The sequence below is a fragment of the Lampetra planeri genome, chromosome 5 (assembly GCF_965212315.1).
Source record: "Lampetra planeri chromosome 5, kcLamPlan1.2.h2, whole genome shotgun sequence".
Classification (NCBI taxonomy): Eukaryota; Metazoa; Chordata; class Hyperoartia; order Petromyzontiformes; family Petromyzontidae; genus Lampetra; species Lampetra planeri.
Window position 1 is genome coordinate 17,180,498 of NC_136111.1, and position 15,083 is coordinate 17,195,580.

The 15,083-nt window shown below is 53.6% G+C and overlaps 1 protein-coding gene across 2 annotated transcripts; it reads left to right on the top strand.

The window, feature by feature from the left end:
• Nucleotides 1–6,917, top strand: AIMP2 (aminoacyl tRNA synthetase complex interacting multifunctional protein 2). Of its 2 annotated transcripts, none has more exons than XM_078594795.1 (4): nt 1–270; nt 2,040–2,264; nt 3,833–4,067; nt 6,167–6,917. In XM_078594795.1, the coding sequence occupies exons 1-4, from the start codon at nt 142–144 to the stop codon at nt 6,562–6,564; spliced, it is 987 nt and encodes a 328-aa protein (XP_078450921.1). In that variant the 5' UTR covers nt 1–141; the 3' UTR covers nt 6,565–6,917. The 2 variants fall into 2 exon arrangements, with proteins under 2 accessions (XP_078450921.1, XP_078450920.1); XM_078594794.1 differs by lacking the exon at nt 1–270 and adding an exon at nt 1,239–1,617.
• The last annotated feature ends 8,166 nt before the right edge of the window (nt 6,918–15,083 follow it).

Here is a 15,083-nt window from a genome sequence, read left to right on the forward strand (position 1 = left end):
CTTCCGGCCACTTCCTCCTCCCCGCTAGTCTCACGCCACCCGCTGACGCCTCTACGCAGATCGCAAAGCGCGGTAGTTTACACTGTCGAGTTAGGGAGGGGTGTTGCGGGAAGACTTATCGTCGAGTTACATACAATTAATATGTACAAGGTGAAGCCGTTCTATAGCTCCGCGCCGCTGGAGGATCTGCCCGGCTGCATGTACCGACTCCCGGGCGTCCACGCCGCGCCCGGGGTCGACGCCGCCGCCGCCGCCGCCGCTGCCTCGCAGGTGCGGTGGTGCCCGGCAGGGCTGTTAGGAAAATCGTGTAGGCTTGGGCCTTGCGCCGCTCGGGTTGAGGGGGGCATTTAATGCGAACACGGTTTAAATGTCTCCTGGGCTTCAGTCGCGGGGAGGTGTCCTCTGGCTGCCGTTGTTGTGGCGAGTTTTGTTTTGTTTTGTTGTTGTGGTACAATGAGAAAGTTTAATAAAATAGCGGTTCAGCGCCACCGTGCAACGCGGCGTCTTCCTGCAAGGCCATCGTAAACCGGCACATACCGTTGTCGCTAAAATACTGAATGAAATTAACGTGATTTCCAACACTTGGCAGTCCCATTGCACGTCCTATCGTTGTAAATTCGGCTGTGTTGCACTCTTATTTTTTGTTTTATATTCGGGGGCTTTGTGTTCATTCTTAGATTCGCGTGGTCAAAGGCACCTGGAAAGTGACTGTCTTGGGGTGACACTCGGCTGGGCGATGGGGGCTCAATGTGGGACTTGAAGTGGTTTTGTTCATGGCTCTTGTCATGGTTCTTGGTGATGACATAGCCTGTGAACACACACGGTCGGTTTAATCCAAGGGGAAATTGAGTTTTGAGGTCCATACGGCGTACAGCCGTTTCAATTCGGGCAACAACAAAACATTTGTATTTTGTGTCTTTTCCTTGTGATGGCACTTTGTAGGATGCTCGTTGCGATTAATAAGGGCACGGGGTGACCAATAAGGTCTCAGTTGGTATCCTAATAAGGTAAGCACTGACAAGGGGTTGACAGGTATGTGATGGGGACTCAAATGGTAAGATGATTAGTTATGACTCGCGTGAGACTGGTTCCTGGGTTATTGTGCCTAATTTCAGCCCACACCATGAATGCCAATTACGTTACATGTGTATATTTTTGTACAGTATGTTGAACTTTTTTCGCACCCTACGTAACCATCCGTGCTAATCGGAGGTTGCGGGGAAGGACAACAAATTAAACACAAAAGCAGTTCTAAAGAAATGAGCTTTCAATCTAGATTTAAAAGTGCATTGCTCTGGTGGCTTCCAAATACTGTATCGGAATGGAAGAGCGTTCCAGATGGCGACAGAAACGCATCTGAAAGCGTCAACGCGGTCGTCTTTGTTCGATGGTTCGCCAAAATCCACTGCGAGGATGACTGGACTTTGCGTGATGGTTTATGCTCTTTGCTATGGGACGACAATGGAGAATCCGGTGGACACTCACGCAGAACAGGAAGAGAACATACACACGCCACAAAGACGCCCGAGTCGGGAATCGAACCCAGGAACTTCTGGCCGTGAGGCACAAGGAACAAGTGTTACTATTGCGCCACCCTGCCGCATCATTATGCGTACAGTACGTTGTTACCGCAAGTCGTGTCGAAATTGAAATGCCGTTCTTATTTGGAACTGTTAATCAGCTTTACAAATCGTATATCACATTTAAACATCAGAACTGAAATAACCAAGATAAATAACAATCGTGTGTTATCAGACATGGGTAGTGGTAAAACAGCAAAGGGTAGTAATTTAATATACAAAGAGGGGCTCTCAAAATACTGAACCCTAATAAAGCTTCATCCAGCCCTGGCAATAACGCAGCACAACCCTGGACCAACAAAGCCACGTCTGGGTGGATGAAACCACATGAGCCCAATGAGTCTCAGGCAAGCCAGGCCCCCCCATCACCAACCAGTTCTAGGGGTAGACAAGACAAGCACTTCATCATGCCACAGTTTTTCAGTACAGAAATCAACTTTGCTGGAATGTGCGGTGCAGGGGGAGGATGCCACCCTGCTGGAGCTGGAGCAACGGCAGGAGGCGATGCTGCGCCGGCTACACAAGTTGCGTAACGAGGTGGATGATCTGGTGCGAGCCGTGCTAGTGCCCAGCGGGCCCCAGAGCTCAGCTCCTGCAGCCGGTGCCAGCTCCTCGCCGCAGCTTCGCTCGTGCCCTGCTCACCACCACCAACACGATGGGCAGCTCGACGCTATCTTTGGCATGGTACGTCGGTGCGGAACCATCAGCGTGACAACTTTGACAGCTTTTTTTGTATTCTTTGGGTCTTTCGGTAAAGTCACGTAGATAGGTTCAAAGAAAATAAAAAATTACGACGTTTCGATCGCAACACAAGCGGTCGTCTTTAGAGGAGGCTGGCGATTCTGAGACGGGGATAATGCGTGGGTTAAGATACCAAGGCAGCAATCTTACACAGGCTGACAGGGTCACGTACAGACGCAGGCACATGAGGCCAAACTCAGAAATTGTGAAAGAGATGGGTACTTAAGGACAAACATATACCCCTTTTCCACTGGCATACCCAAGCCACACAATTGCACCCATGCCATGAGGGCTTTATTTTCTGTGCCAAGCCAGAGCCATTATCCTCACAAGACTTATGAATTTGATTCAGGTCAACCAGAGCCAGAGGCGGGTTCAGTCATTTTCGTCATACGTTGCATCAGTAGCATGGGCTCGGGTTCTTCAGTGGATAAAACTTGACACCTCCTGAGCCATGCTGGGTTGACTCGACATGGCCCCGGTGTGGCTCGGTTGTACCAGTGGAAAAGAAGTAATAGACTCGTATAGTGACATTGACCCCCACAAACAAACAAAAAACAGACGTACACAATACGACATGAAGGGGCAGAGTCAAAGAAAGAGGCGCCACGTTTAGCCTTGATTGCTATTATTTATCACCAGGTAAGACCTGATCTTTATTGAGATATGCAATAATGTTCTGTAGTTGATTTCCATTGATTGTTAGAATGACTATTGCATCAGAAAATCTGAGATGGTTAATATATTCTCCACGTGTTTTTTAATAAAAGCAGAAAAGTGCACAGAGAAGCCATGGGGAAGTGCACGTTTGGAATTGCACATAGAACGAGGAACGCATGGCTTAGAGAAAATATGCAAGTTAGGGAGACATCGTATTGACTTTAAAGAAAACAAATGGGCTTGGGCAGGACACATTGCTAGAATTTCACCACTAACTACAGCACTTCTAGTAGTGGCAGTATGAACTAAACTAATCATTGGCGATATCTTTGTCATCAGTCTGAATCATCCATTTCTGCCTGAAGCTGTGCTAAGAAAATGGCAACAACTCCCAAAGTATTGAAGGGCACACTTTCAAACTTGCAGAGATTATTGGCTAGTCGATGTGCTGCAATATGCGATATTTATAAGACAATCTGAGGTTGCGTTATTTGATTGTTGCATTTATAAGGTCAAGGTAAAAAGTAACATACTTATTTGTTCTTTATTTTCTTCCATTTCCCTTCAAGGGATATTTTTCTTCCAAGACTAATTCAGGAGTTTTTAAATGACACCTGACTCACCTTTCTGCATACACTTCGAGGGACTTTACAATACCTGGAAGTCCACCGAGTGGTCTGGGTCTGGTCAAACTTCATTAACCTACATATGAACGGGTGGTCAGATTTGACCTATAATTAATTGGGCCAGTATCTTTCTTGGCTAAATACAAATATGTCCTCCAAATGTTATCAAAATTGGGATTGATGAAGTACAGTCGTGACTGAATGGGCCTGGCTCTGTGCCTCCAGGGCGGTGGTGTCGTGCGCGACATTGTGGTGGTCGCCAGCCCCGCACGGCCGCCCCTGTCCGTGATTGTGCTGCACGAGCTGCTGCGTCACCGCTACCGCGTGCTGACCGCTGTGCACGTCCACTCCAACGCCACCACACTCGTGCCTCCTGCCCTGCGGCTCTGCCTGGGGCCGCCCAGCGCCAACGACTCCCGCAGCGACCACCAGCTCGTGCTCACCATCATCTGGAAAGATGGTGGGGGAACAGCACACGCACGCACGCACGCACGCATGCACGAGCGCACAAACTACATGGGTGTCTAGGGCCTCCGATTGATAGGACAACGATAAAGATAGGCCATGTAGAAGTTTATCCCGCGTGCTGGAGTATAATGTTGGGCATTATGCCAAACGACATGCGGGTACAACTCAAAAACACATCAGAGAGCGAAATCCTTTAACAGACTGTTGGAAAGACCAACATATGGCGCACAACGTGGTGATGTCGCCAGAACCACACCCGACTGTCTTCGCTTCCCAAGTGCTAATGTTTTTAACACTTCATAGGTACTCACTTAAGGCTGATTCAATCTGGGGAAGGCCCAAGATAAATTTAGATATCATTCGCCACTGATGTTAACCGTGGCCACGAATTGAGATAGAAGGTCACAGCACGGTGGATCAACCAGTGCACCACTGCTCTAAACTGGTGGCGTGTACACACACACACATGCACACACACGGGAGTGCGCAATTTTTCAGTGGGGTGGGGCATGCACGTACACACGCACGTACACACGGGTGGCTTGGAACCTCTCTGTGAGATGGCGTTTAGTGAGATGGAGCTCAGCGAGACTTGGTGCTATTAGTAGTTCTCTCATTTCACGTTGACATCGGTCCTTTATTTAGCCACGTGAGAACCAGCTGAGATTGACTCCCTCTTTTGCCAGGGGGCTGTAATTTACTGTGTCCACACAGCAGCATCTCTTGTTATTTATTTGAGATTTGCACTCTGGGGTTTTCCTTTTAAAGTCTGGCGATATCTCCGTTGCTACCAGTGTATTTTGATGCCACTATATTTTGATTAAAAACATCTGATGAGAGTAAGCCATCGTTAAGTTAGGAGTGATACTCTATGACTCGCGCCACCCTTGCGATTGGCCACTTTATAACGTGTTACGCTTATTTATCCAGGAGAGCTTCACTGAGTTGATACTATTTTTTTCAGGAGTGTTCTGCTTTGGGAAGTTTGGCAAATGGCAGCTTAATCCGTGTTTAATACGATCTTTAACATCCACTTCAGTATTTTCCATGCTGCACGTACATTTTGTGATGCGGGTGCAACAATGGCACAGTGGTTTGTGTACTGCAATTCCTGAGCACAGCTAATGTCAGTAGTGAGTGATATCTGAACTCAAAATCTTTATTTTGTTTAGACTGGATGAATCCGATGAGCTATGAAGCTCTTTGTCACAGATGTCCAGTAGGGGAGGGTCAGAAAGTTACAACAACAAACTGAACTGGTCCTGCATCCCAGACCCCTGCCCCTACCTCAACTCCCCCTTCATCAACCTGCATTGATTGGCCAGCTTTGTGAAGCATGGTCAAACCACACCCCCCCCCCCCCACATGATCAACATGGTGTTGGGTGGCCTTCATCTCGCAGTGGATCGAACAATGACTCGGACGTTAAGTGAACGTTGTTCGTAACATTCGAACTGCCGACTCGTCGGTTACTGACTCGATGACGAGCGTGCCGCCCACACGGCTGTTAAGCCTCGTGTCGAACATGAGAAGACATTGATTTTCCCGACCTCAAGCCTCAGAGCCACGACAAGGAAACCTCAGCTGGGTTTACAAATTCCGAGTATCCGGTGTGGCCAGTGGATGAGTAAGCAGACACCTCGCGCACACTTCCTCACATTGAGGACACGGTTACGGCTGCGCCCTTTGATGCTGTTGATCATTTGGCTTTGTGTGTGTGTATGTGTGTGTAACCATGTGTGTTTGTGCAATCGCATGTCTGTGTACAGCTCTGTGTGTGGATACGTGTGTGTAGCGGTTAGCGCACTGCGCTATGAACCTGGCGACCCGGGTTCGATTCCCGCTCACGGCTAACACCAGTGACGATTATCTGAACCCGTCCTGGGCCTCCCCTAGGTCGACTCAGCCTTAAATGAGTACCTGGTGCGGTGTGTAAACATCGCCACAGGGGAGACAAAGGCGGTCGGGCATGGTGTTGGCCACCTACTGTGTACCCCCCTTTGTGTGCTGTGCCGCATTTCATAGGCGCTCGCTAACGGCACTTGCCCCAACAGTCTGTTAAGGCTACACGCGCGATCTTTGTCTTTGCAGTACCGCGGCCCGAGCTGCGCGTGAACGTCACTCACGCGTGCCCCGTGCACGGCGAGGGCAACGTCGCTCGCTTCCTGTGGGCGCTGGCAGGCGCCGCCCCGAGCGACCCGGTCGCACGCACGCAGGATGACGCCTGGGTGGACGTGGCCGCGCTGCAGCTGCTGCCCGCTAGCCCCAAGGAACGGGCGTCTGTGCTCAAGGCCCTCAACGCCGAGCTGGGCCGCCCTGGCCGACCCTGGCTGGGCGGCGCCGAATTCTCGCTCGCCGACGTCGTCATGTGGAGCGCCCTGGCGCAATCGGGAGGGCCCGCGGCCATGGGGGGCCCCCCGCACGTGGCGCGCTGGCGCCTGGCATGCGAGGCACACCCTACCTTCCAGACGGCGAAGGGCCTGCTCTAGCGGGGGGGGCGCATAGAGGGCTCCGTTCCCCTACCCCCATGACACCCCCCCACGATGCGTAGTGCAGAGCTCCTGTCCATGGGACTGCATCGGCGCGATGCCACCCCAACTCCACCTCCCCTGCCCCCCACCCACCCCTCCACTACCTCCGTTCCTGTCCCACTCCTGTCTGCAATTTTCATGACGGATTCTCTGTGGGAGTGAAAATGCGCTTCTGCTTGGCCGCGGCTTGCCCTTGCATTTCCCCCATTGTCCGTGCATTGGATAGAAAGCCTCTTGATTGTGCAAGCGAGTGTCATTCGAGAGTCTGAAATGTTTGTTTAAAAGAAATAAAATTATATTTAAAAACAAAATCGCAACAAAATGACTCGACTGATAGCGTGGAGGCCATGGTGTGTGGATACAAAGTGTGCATTGCACGTGATAAGTGGCTAAGTCCGTGGATAATTTGGTCGGTGTTGTAGAATGAGTGAATAGGTAGATGTTTGGGCAGGTAATAGAGCTAGTAGGTGTGTGAGTTTGTAAGGAAGCAAGCGAGCGAGTGAGCTTATGAGTGTCTGTGTCAGCGAGCAAGCAAAGCGAACAGGGTCAACTGGCTGGACGACTGCACAGAAGATGGCACGGTCGCCCGTCGCGTCGGCCCTTAAGCGGAGCTGCTGCTGCTGCTGCTGCATTATTAACGAGAGCCTCTCTCCACCACGCTCCACGCCGTTTATTGGCGTTCTCTGTAGGTTGAAAGGTTGCACCGTCCCGGGCGACCAGGGCGGTGGGGGGGAGGGTTAGGCGATGGAGGGGGACTCCCCCTCCCATCCGCACCTCGCTCCTTCCCCCCACGGAGTCTGTCAAAGTGTGCCCCCCCCCCCCACCCTAAAACCCACCATTCCCCTTGGAGCCTTATCTCACAAAGCCAGATTAATTTTAATAACCTGAAAAGATGCTCGCTTTAATTATTTACGATCGTATCAATCGGCGCGCAGATGAAGCGCGGCGCGCTGGGCTGCTGCCACTGTCCTCGGGCCTCCTGGTGAGGGCCCTTCCTGTGGGCCTTCGGGTGTCACTGGACCCGGGGCTTTTATCGTCGGTGGCAGAGGCTGCGTGTGGGGGAACTTTTACTCGCAGGCGGTTTTGTTTTTGTGCCCATCCTGGAAGTAAATGTCAATAATTTCAACGTCTTCTTCATCTTCCGTACGTACGGCTGATGTACAATGCGGGGGAGGGCAACAACTACGATTTCACATTCAGGTGGTCAAGCCAGTCACCTGCGTCAAGGAGCAGCGGAGTAGCGTATTGCCGCGATGTCTCCTTCGTGTTTGTGGAGCGGGCATCGCTTCGTTTACACCCTTGCACGGTCTGTTCTGGATGACCACAGTAGCACACTGGAGAATTGTACATTTTCCACCTGTGCATCGGGTATCCGCATCTGCCGTGGTTTGTGCGGATGCGGTTTAGGGTGGACCATGACCTTTGTGGAAAATCAAACCCAACTTGTAGTGCGCCGCCGCACAATTGTCGCTCTGGCAGCGTGAGGACGACGACTCCAGAGGCAAACGGGAAAGGCAGCAGCCACACGGTGATCCAGCTTCAAATCCCCCCCAGTTCTGCAGTCCTCTATATATTAAGGTGTTCTCGGCCAATTAAGTGATTACGTGTGTGGGAGGAAACCGGTGTGCGCATGGAAAACCCCATGCATGCAAGGGAGGAAACGCGAGGTGACATGAAATTAGTCCGTGCTTTGCTGTACCACCTGGTGAGCCAGGGTATGGCTTCGATTCGACATCCTTCGGAAAAAAGTTTCACAACATTTGTGCAATTCAGCAACTCTCGCCTTCACGGTGCTGGATTGCCAGCATGCGCGCCACCACCCTCTAGTATATGTTGCCGGTGTGGCTTGATTGAACCACGTTGGAAGAGTGGAGATTGTCATCTTTAGTGGCGAGAGATGGATGTTTGGAGCAAGATGCAACGTCTCTGCTACTCCGTGGGTCAAGAGAGTCGTTCTCCGACAAAGAAACTAGAAAGCACAGTAAAACCCCGGTCTACATGGGGGGGGGGGGGGGATGCGTTCCTGAAAGGCGTGACGACGAGTTTCGAGACGGCGCAAATCAAAGCGATTGACAGGGCAATAGGCGGTGAAGGTGAAGGCTGAGAGGCGACGGATAACGATGCTGACAGCGACGTCAAAGTGTGTGGTTTGGGGCGACGCAAATCCGGTAGCGGTGTTAACAGAGTGACGACGTAGTTGCAAAACGAGGTAAAAAGGGTGAGACGCAAATCGTCGTATTGCTCCATAACAGGTTTTTTGGGTTAGATCACGTAAATATATAAATGTGTCGTGAAACTCACCACCACCCGACACAGCCCATTGGTGAGGTTTGTCACGTAAACAGAAAATGCCAATTCGTTACTGGAACAGCACACCGGCGTGTTGGAGAGCAAAGCCACAACATTTACAATCAGTACGACGTTTCGCCAGTATCAGGCAACACCCAAAATCTGGCTGTTGCCTGATGAAGCTAGCTGTAAATTTAACGACACTTTTATATATTTACGCGACCTAACCCCAAAAAACGTCATGGATATTGGTCGCGAGAGCTTACGTGTTAAACCGGGATATTACTGTAATCCTCTGGCTTTTGAATACGGGTGCAAGTGAAAAGTAATGCAGAACACATTCAATGGATGGCTCGGGTTAACAACGTGTAAGCTGGTGTGTGTGTGAGACCAGATTTGTAGACTTCAATCGACACCGAGCACAAGTTTGCAACTGCGTCTTACTTTCCAGGGAGTCCTGATAATCCGGTATTTATTTGGCCGTGAGAAGACGACCGTCAGTAATCCGATGCTTTGTATTTAGGCGCTAGGGGGCGCTGCAGACCCTGAGAGTCGGGATTGGTGTGGCGTGGGGGACTGGCACTGGGGATGTTTAGAGGTAGGGAAAGGACACCGCCTCGCACGTCGATTGGTCGATGGCTGTAGATGGCAACAGCTGCTCCCTTGAACACGTGCTCCTGGTTAATAATGGCCGACGAATGGTAGATAATTTACTTTTAGGATTGTTTACCCAGGAGAGTCTCAAAGGCTTGTATGTACTACGTATGTTGAACTTCTTTTGCACCGCACGCAGCCAACTGTGTTAATCGGAGGTGTGGACTCATAACGATTTTTTTTGCTAAGTTTTCGCAGTAGGAGCCGATGATCGTTGTACCGTAGTCCAATTTCGGAATTTGCGAGTCGCTGATATAAGATGTCCACTGTCACCAGTAAGTTTACATTTTACCAACTTTGGGCGAAACACTTAAACATAGCACATTCGCCCAGGTTGTGCTATGAATATACAGGATCCCGCCATAGGAGGTCGTGGGATCGATCCCGACCCTAACACTTGTATATTTCAAGTTTGCATGTCTCTCTCCCCGTGATCGCGTGGATTTTTCTCCGGGGCTTCCGGTTTTTACCTCCACAGTTAGAATCAACGTGCCGATATAGTCATTTGTTTGCTATACATTTCCACCTGATAAGCCGCTTCATTGAGCTATCATTTGTGGCCAGGTCGCTTCTGAAAAAGAGCCATATAGCTCAGTGGGCCTTACCTAGGATCATTGTCTAGCGTAGTACCGCCCATTAATTTTTCTTCTCAAGACTTTTTTAACCTCGCGGTCACGGTTACCAGGACTGGTCCCACCACCCCCCCCATCCATGCACCGCTACTGTGGTGAAGGCTGCCCCCCCCCACCACCGAAGGGTAAATGCAACGGTAAATGCGCAGCCACAATACCTTGCTGATCTCGTGAAAGGAGCACAAAACATCACGCGAAATCCAGTCATCATCATAGCAGCAGCTTTTGAGGCTGGCCATCGAACAAAGATGGTCACCACATCGCGCGCTTTCAGATGCACTTCTGCGACCTTCTAGGTCCGCAGAAGGGTGACGAGCGAGACGTCTGGGTGGACATAAGGGTGACGAGCGAGACGTCTGGGTGAGTAGAAGGGTGGACAGAAGGGTGACGAGCGAGACGTCTGGGTGAGTAGAAGGGTGGACAGAAGGGTGACGAGCGAGACGTCTGAGTGGACAAAAGGGTGACGAGCGAGACGTCTGAGTGAGCAGAAGGGTGGACAGAAGGGTGACGAGCGAGACGTCTGGGTTAGCAGAAGGGTGACGAGCGAGACGTCTGGGTGGACAGAAGGGTGACGAGCGAGACGTCTGGGTTAGCAGAAGGGTGACGAGCGAGACGTCTGGGTGAGCAGAAGGGTGGACAGAAGGGTGACGAGCGAGACGTCTGGGTGGGCGCCGAGGCCCCGTTACTTCCAATGACGCGACGCCGGTTAATTCTCCACCTCCCCCCACCCCTCCGCCCCCTCCCCCCTCACAATTCGATTGTTCCTGCTTGTGCTGCCGCTTGACTTCGTTCCGCCCCGTGATTGCCTCATCCATTACTCCTCCTGATGTGTGTGGGGGGGTGGGGTGGGGGTGGTGGGGTGGGGGGCACGGGCGAGGGGAGGGGTCACCAGCAGAGGCGAACAGAACCGGCCGACAACGATTGGCCACTCTGCATCTGTGCTCTCAGAAACATCCCAAAAAAACCTGCCGTTGTTTTAATTTCCCTCGTAATTTTCAACACTGTTGGGTTGTTGTTGTTATTATTATTACGATTATGTGGTTTTTTTTTTTGGGGGGGAGGGGGGGCTCTGTGGGGGTGGCGAGATGGAGGAGTTCATGCCTCGAACTCTCATCTCTCATCAAACCACGAGGTCATTGATTGTCCAGGCCAAGCCTCGCTCAGTCTCGATGTTTCTCGAGTCCTGCGCCGCACCGGCAATGTTCGGGACAATTCCCATTTTAAATCGAGAGGCATTTCGTTTCGTGTGGCGCATACGAGGGGATGACACTAAATGGTTCGCTTCGTTCACGAGCCCACTTGCTGTACTGCCACCTCGTGGTCACCCACCTCGCAGCCCCGGCGGATTTGGGAGGTTTCAAAAAATCTGTCCGTGGCCCACCAACCCTGGCTTACGAAATTGCTGGATTACAGGCGGGTTGCCACTCCCCTCCACCGCCCACCAATCACCAATTACCATCACTCTTCACCATCACCGATCACCCATCACCATCGCACCATCAGCTTTCGCCGTCGCTCATCACCAACCTGCCACCGCTAGAACCACATCGATAATTACACTCAACCATCACAGCACCAGTTCACCTATTACTCCTCACCGATCACTCATAACCCATTACCAATCGTACACCCCCCCTCCCCCCAGCCATCACCAGCACACCATCGCTAATCACCAACACACACCATCGCTAATCGTCATCACCAACACACACCATCGGCAGTCGCCATCTCACACGAATCACCCTTCACACCGGGCACCCATCTCTGGGTCGCCTCGTCCCGCCAAGGGCAGCTCGAGGACGTGGACTGGGCTCTTACCCCTCCCCCTCCCCCCTCCCATCCCCCGGCCCCGCCCCTCCCCTCCCTCTGGGTGTCGCTAATCTGATTGAGAATCGCTTTGCACAAAACGGGGCCCGATTGTTCCTGGAAAGCAAATGAGTGTGGATCGGCCACCCGCACATCCCGCGGTCCCTCCCCCCACCATCATATCCCCCCCACCATCATATCCCCCACCATCATATCCCCCCCCCCCCACCATCATATCCCCCCCACCATCATACCCCCCCCACCATCATATCCCCCCCCACCATCATATCCCCCCCACCATCATATCCCCCCCCCCCACCATCATATCCCCCCCACCATCATACCCCCCCCACCATCATACCCCCCCCACCATCATACCCCCCCCCCCCCACCATCATACCCCCCCACCATCATACCCCCCCCACCATCATATCCCCCCACCATCATATCCCCCCCCACCATCATATCACCCCACCATCATACCCCCCCCCCCCACCATCATATCCCCCCACCATCATATCCCCCCACCATCATATCCCCCCCCACCATCATATCCCCCCACCATCATACCCCCCCCCACCATCATATCCCCCCCCCCCACCATCATACCCCCCCCCCCCACCATCATACCCCCCCCACCATCATATCCCCCCCCCCACCATCATACCCCCCCCCCACCATCATATCCCCCCCCCACCATCATACCCCCCCCCACCATCATATCCCCCCCCCCCACCATCATACCCCCCCCCCCACCATCATACCCCCCCCCACCATCATATCCCCCCCCCACCATCATACCCCCCCCCACCATCATACCCCCCCCCACCATCATACCCCCCCCACCATCATACCCCCCCCCACCATCATATCCTCCCCATCATCATATCCCCCCCCCCACCATCATACCCCCCCCATCATCATATCCCCCCCCCACCATCATACCCCCCCACCACCATCATATCCCCCCCACCATCATATCCCCCCCCCACCATCATACCCACCATCATACCCCCCACCCACCATCATACCCCCCCCATCATCATATCCCCCCCCACCATCATACCCCCCCCCACCATCATACCCCCCCCCCCACCATCATACCCCCCCCCACCATCATATCCCCCCCACCATCATATCCCCCCCACCATCATATCCCCCCCCCCCACCATCATATCCCCCCCCCCACCATCATATCCCCCCCCCCCACCATCATATCCCCCCCACCATCATATCCCCCCCACCATCATATCCCCCCCACCATCATATCCCCCCCCACCATCATATCCCCCCCCCACCATCATATCCCCCCCCCACCATCATATCCCCCCCATCATCATATCCCCCCCCACCATCATACCCCCCCCACCATCATATCCCCCCCCCCCACCATCATACCCCCCCCACCATCATATCCCCCCCCCACCATCATATCCCCCCCCCACCATCATATCCCCCCCCCACCATCATATCCCCCCCACCATCATATCCCCCCACCATCATATCCCCCCACCATCATATCCCCCCCCCCCACCATCATATCCCCCCCACCATCATATCCCCCCCACCATCATATCCCCCCCCCACCATCATACCCCCCCCCACCGTCATACCCCCCCCCACCATCATACCCCCCCCACCATCATACCCCCCCCCACCATCATATCCCCCCCATCATCATATCCCCCCCCCCACCATCATATCCCCCCCCCCCCACCATCATACCCCCCCCATCATCATATCCCCCCCCCACCATCATACCCCCCCACCACCATCATATCCCCCCCACCATCATATCCCCCCCCCACCATCATACCCACCATCATACCCCCCACCCACCATCATACCCCCCCCATCATCATATCCCCCCCCACCATCATACCCCCCCCCACCATCATACCCCCCCCCCCCCACCATCATACCCCCCCCCACCATCATATCCCCCCCACCATCATATCCCCCCCACCATCATATCCCCCCCCCCCACCATCATATCCCCCCCCCCACCATCATATCCCCCCCCCCACCATATCCCCCCCACCATCATATCCCCCCCACCATCATATCCCCCCCACCATCATATCCCCCCCCACCATCATATCCCCCCCCCACCATCATATCCCCCCCCCACCATCATATCCCCCCCCCACCATCATATCCCCCCCATCATCATATCCCCCCCCACCATCATACCCCCCCCACCATCATATCCCCCCCCCCCCACCATCATACCCCCCCCCACCATCATATCCCCCCCCCACCATCATATCCCCCCCCCACCATCATATCCCCCCCCCACCATCATATCCCCCCCACCATCATATCCCCCCACCATCATATCCCCCCACCATCATATCCCCCCACCATCATATCCCCCCCCCCCACCATCATATCCCCCCCACCATCATATCCCCCCCACCATCATATCCCCCCCACCATCATATCCCCCCCATCATCATATCCCCCCCCCACCATCATATCCCCCCCCACCATCATATCCCCCCCCCCCACCATCATATCCCCCCCACCATCATACCCCCCCTCACCATCATATCCCCCCCCCCCACCATCATACCCCCCCCCCCCACCATCATACCCCCCCCCCCATCATCATATCCCCCCCCCCACCATCATATCCCCCCCCCCACCATCATACCCCCCCCCCACCATCATATCCCCCCCACCATCATATCCCCCCCCCCCCCCACTTCCATCCATTCACTTCCACCATCCTCATCCCCTCCATTGTCTCATCATCCTCACCATCCCCACACCAGCATCCCACTCACCATCGTCATCCCACTCACCATCGTCATCCCACTCACCATCGTCATCCCACTCACCATCGTCATCCCACTCACCATCATCTCGATGCCGTCTTCCCTCTCTCGTTGGTAACAGCTGCGAGTGAATATTAATCTTGTCCTGATGGGGTCAACGTGGAGTCGCGTCTCCCTTCCCCCACCTACACCCCCTCCCCCCTTTCATCTTTCACCCCCTCCCCCTGCACCAGACGATGTAATCACAGCGCAGTGCGGGGGTCGGCATGATTACCAGCACCCACCATCATGATCATCATTCATGATCATCATGATC

What these genes read in the sequence shown, in the direction of transcription:
- AIMP2 (XM_078594794.1), top strand. Translation starts at nt 1,339, where the DNA reads ATGGCGACAGAAACGCATCTGAAAGCGTCAACGCGGTCGTCTTTGTTC. An exon ending in GCCGCATCATTATGCGTACA is followed by an intron (nt 1,618 to 2,039) that starts GTACGTTGTTAC and finishes TGTGCGGTGCAG; the next exon opens with GGGGAGGATGCCACCCTGCT. An exon ending in CACCATCATCTGGAAAGATG is followed by an intron (nt 4,068 to 6,166) that starts GTGGGGGAACAG and finishes TTGTCTTTGCAG; the next exon opens with TACCGCGGCCCGAGCTGCGC.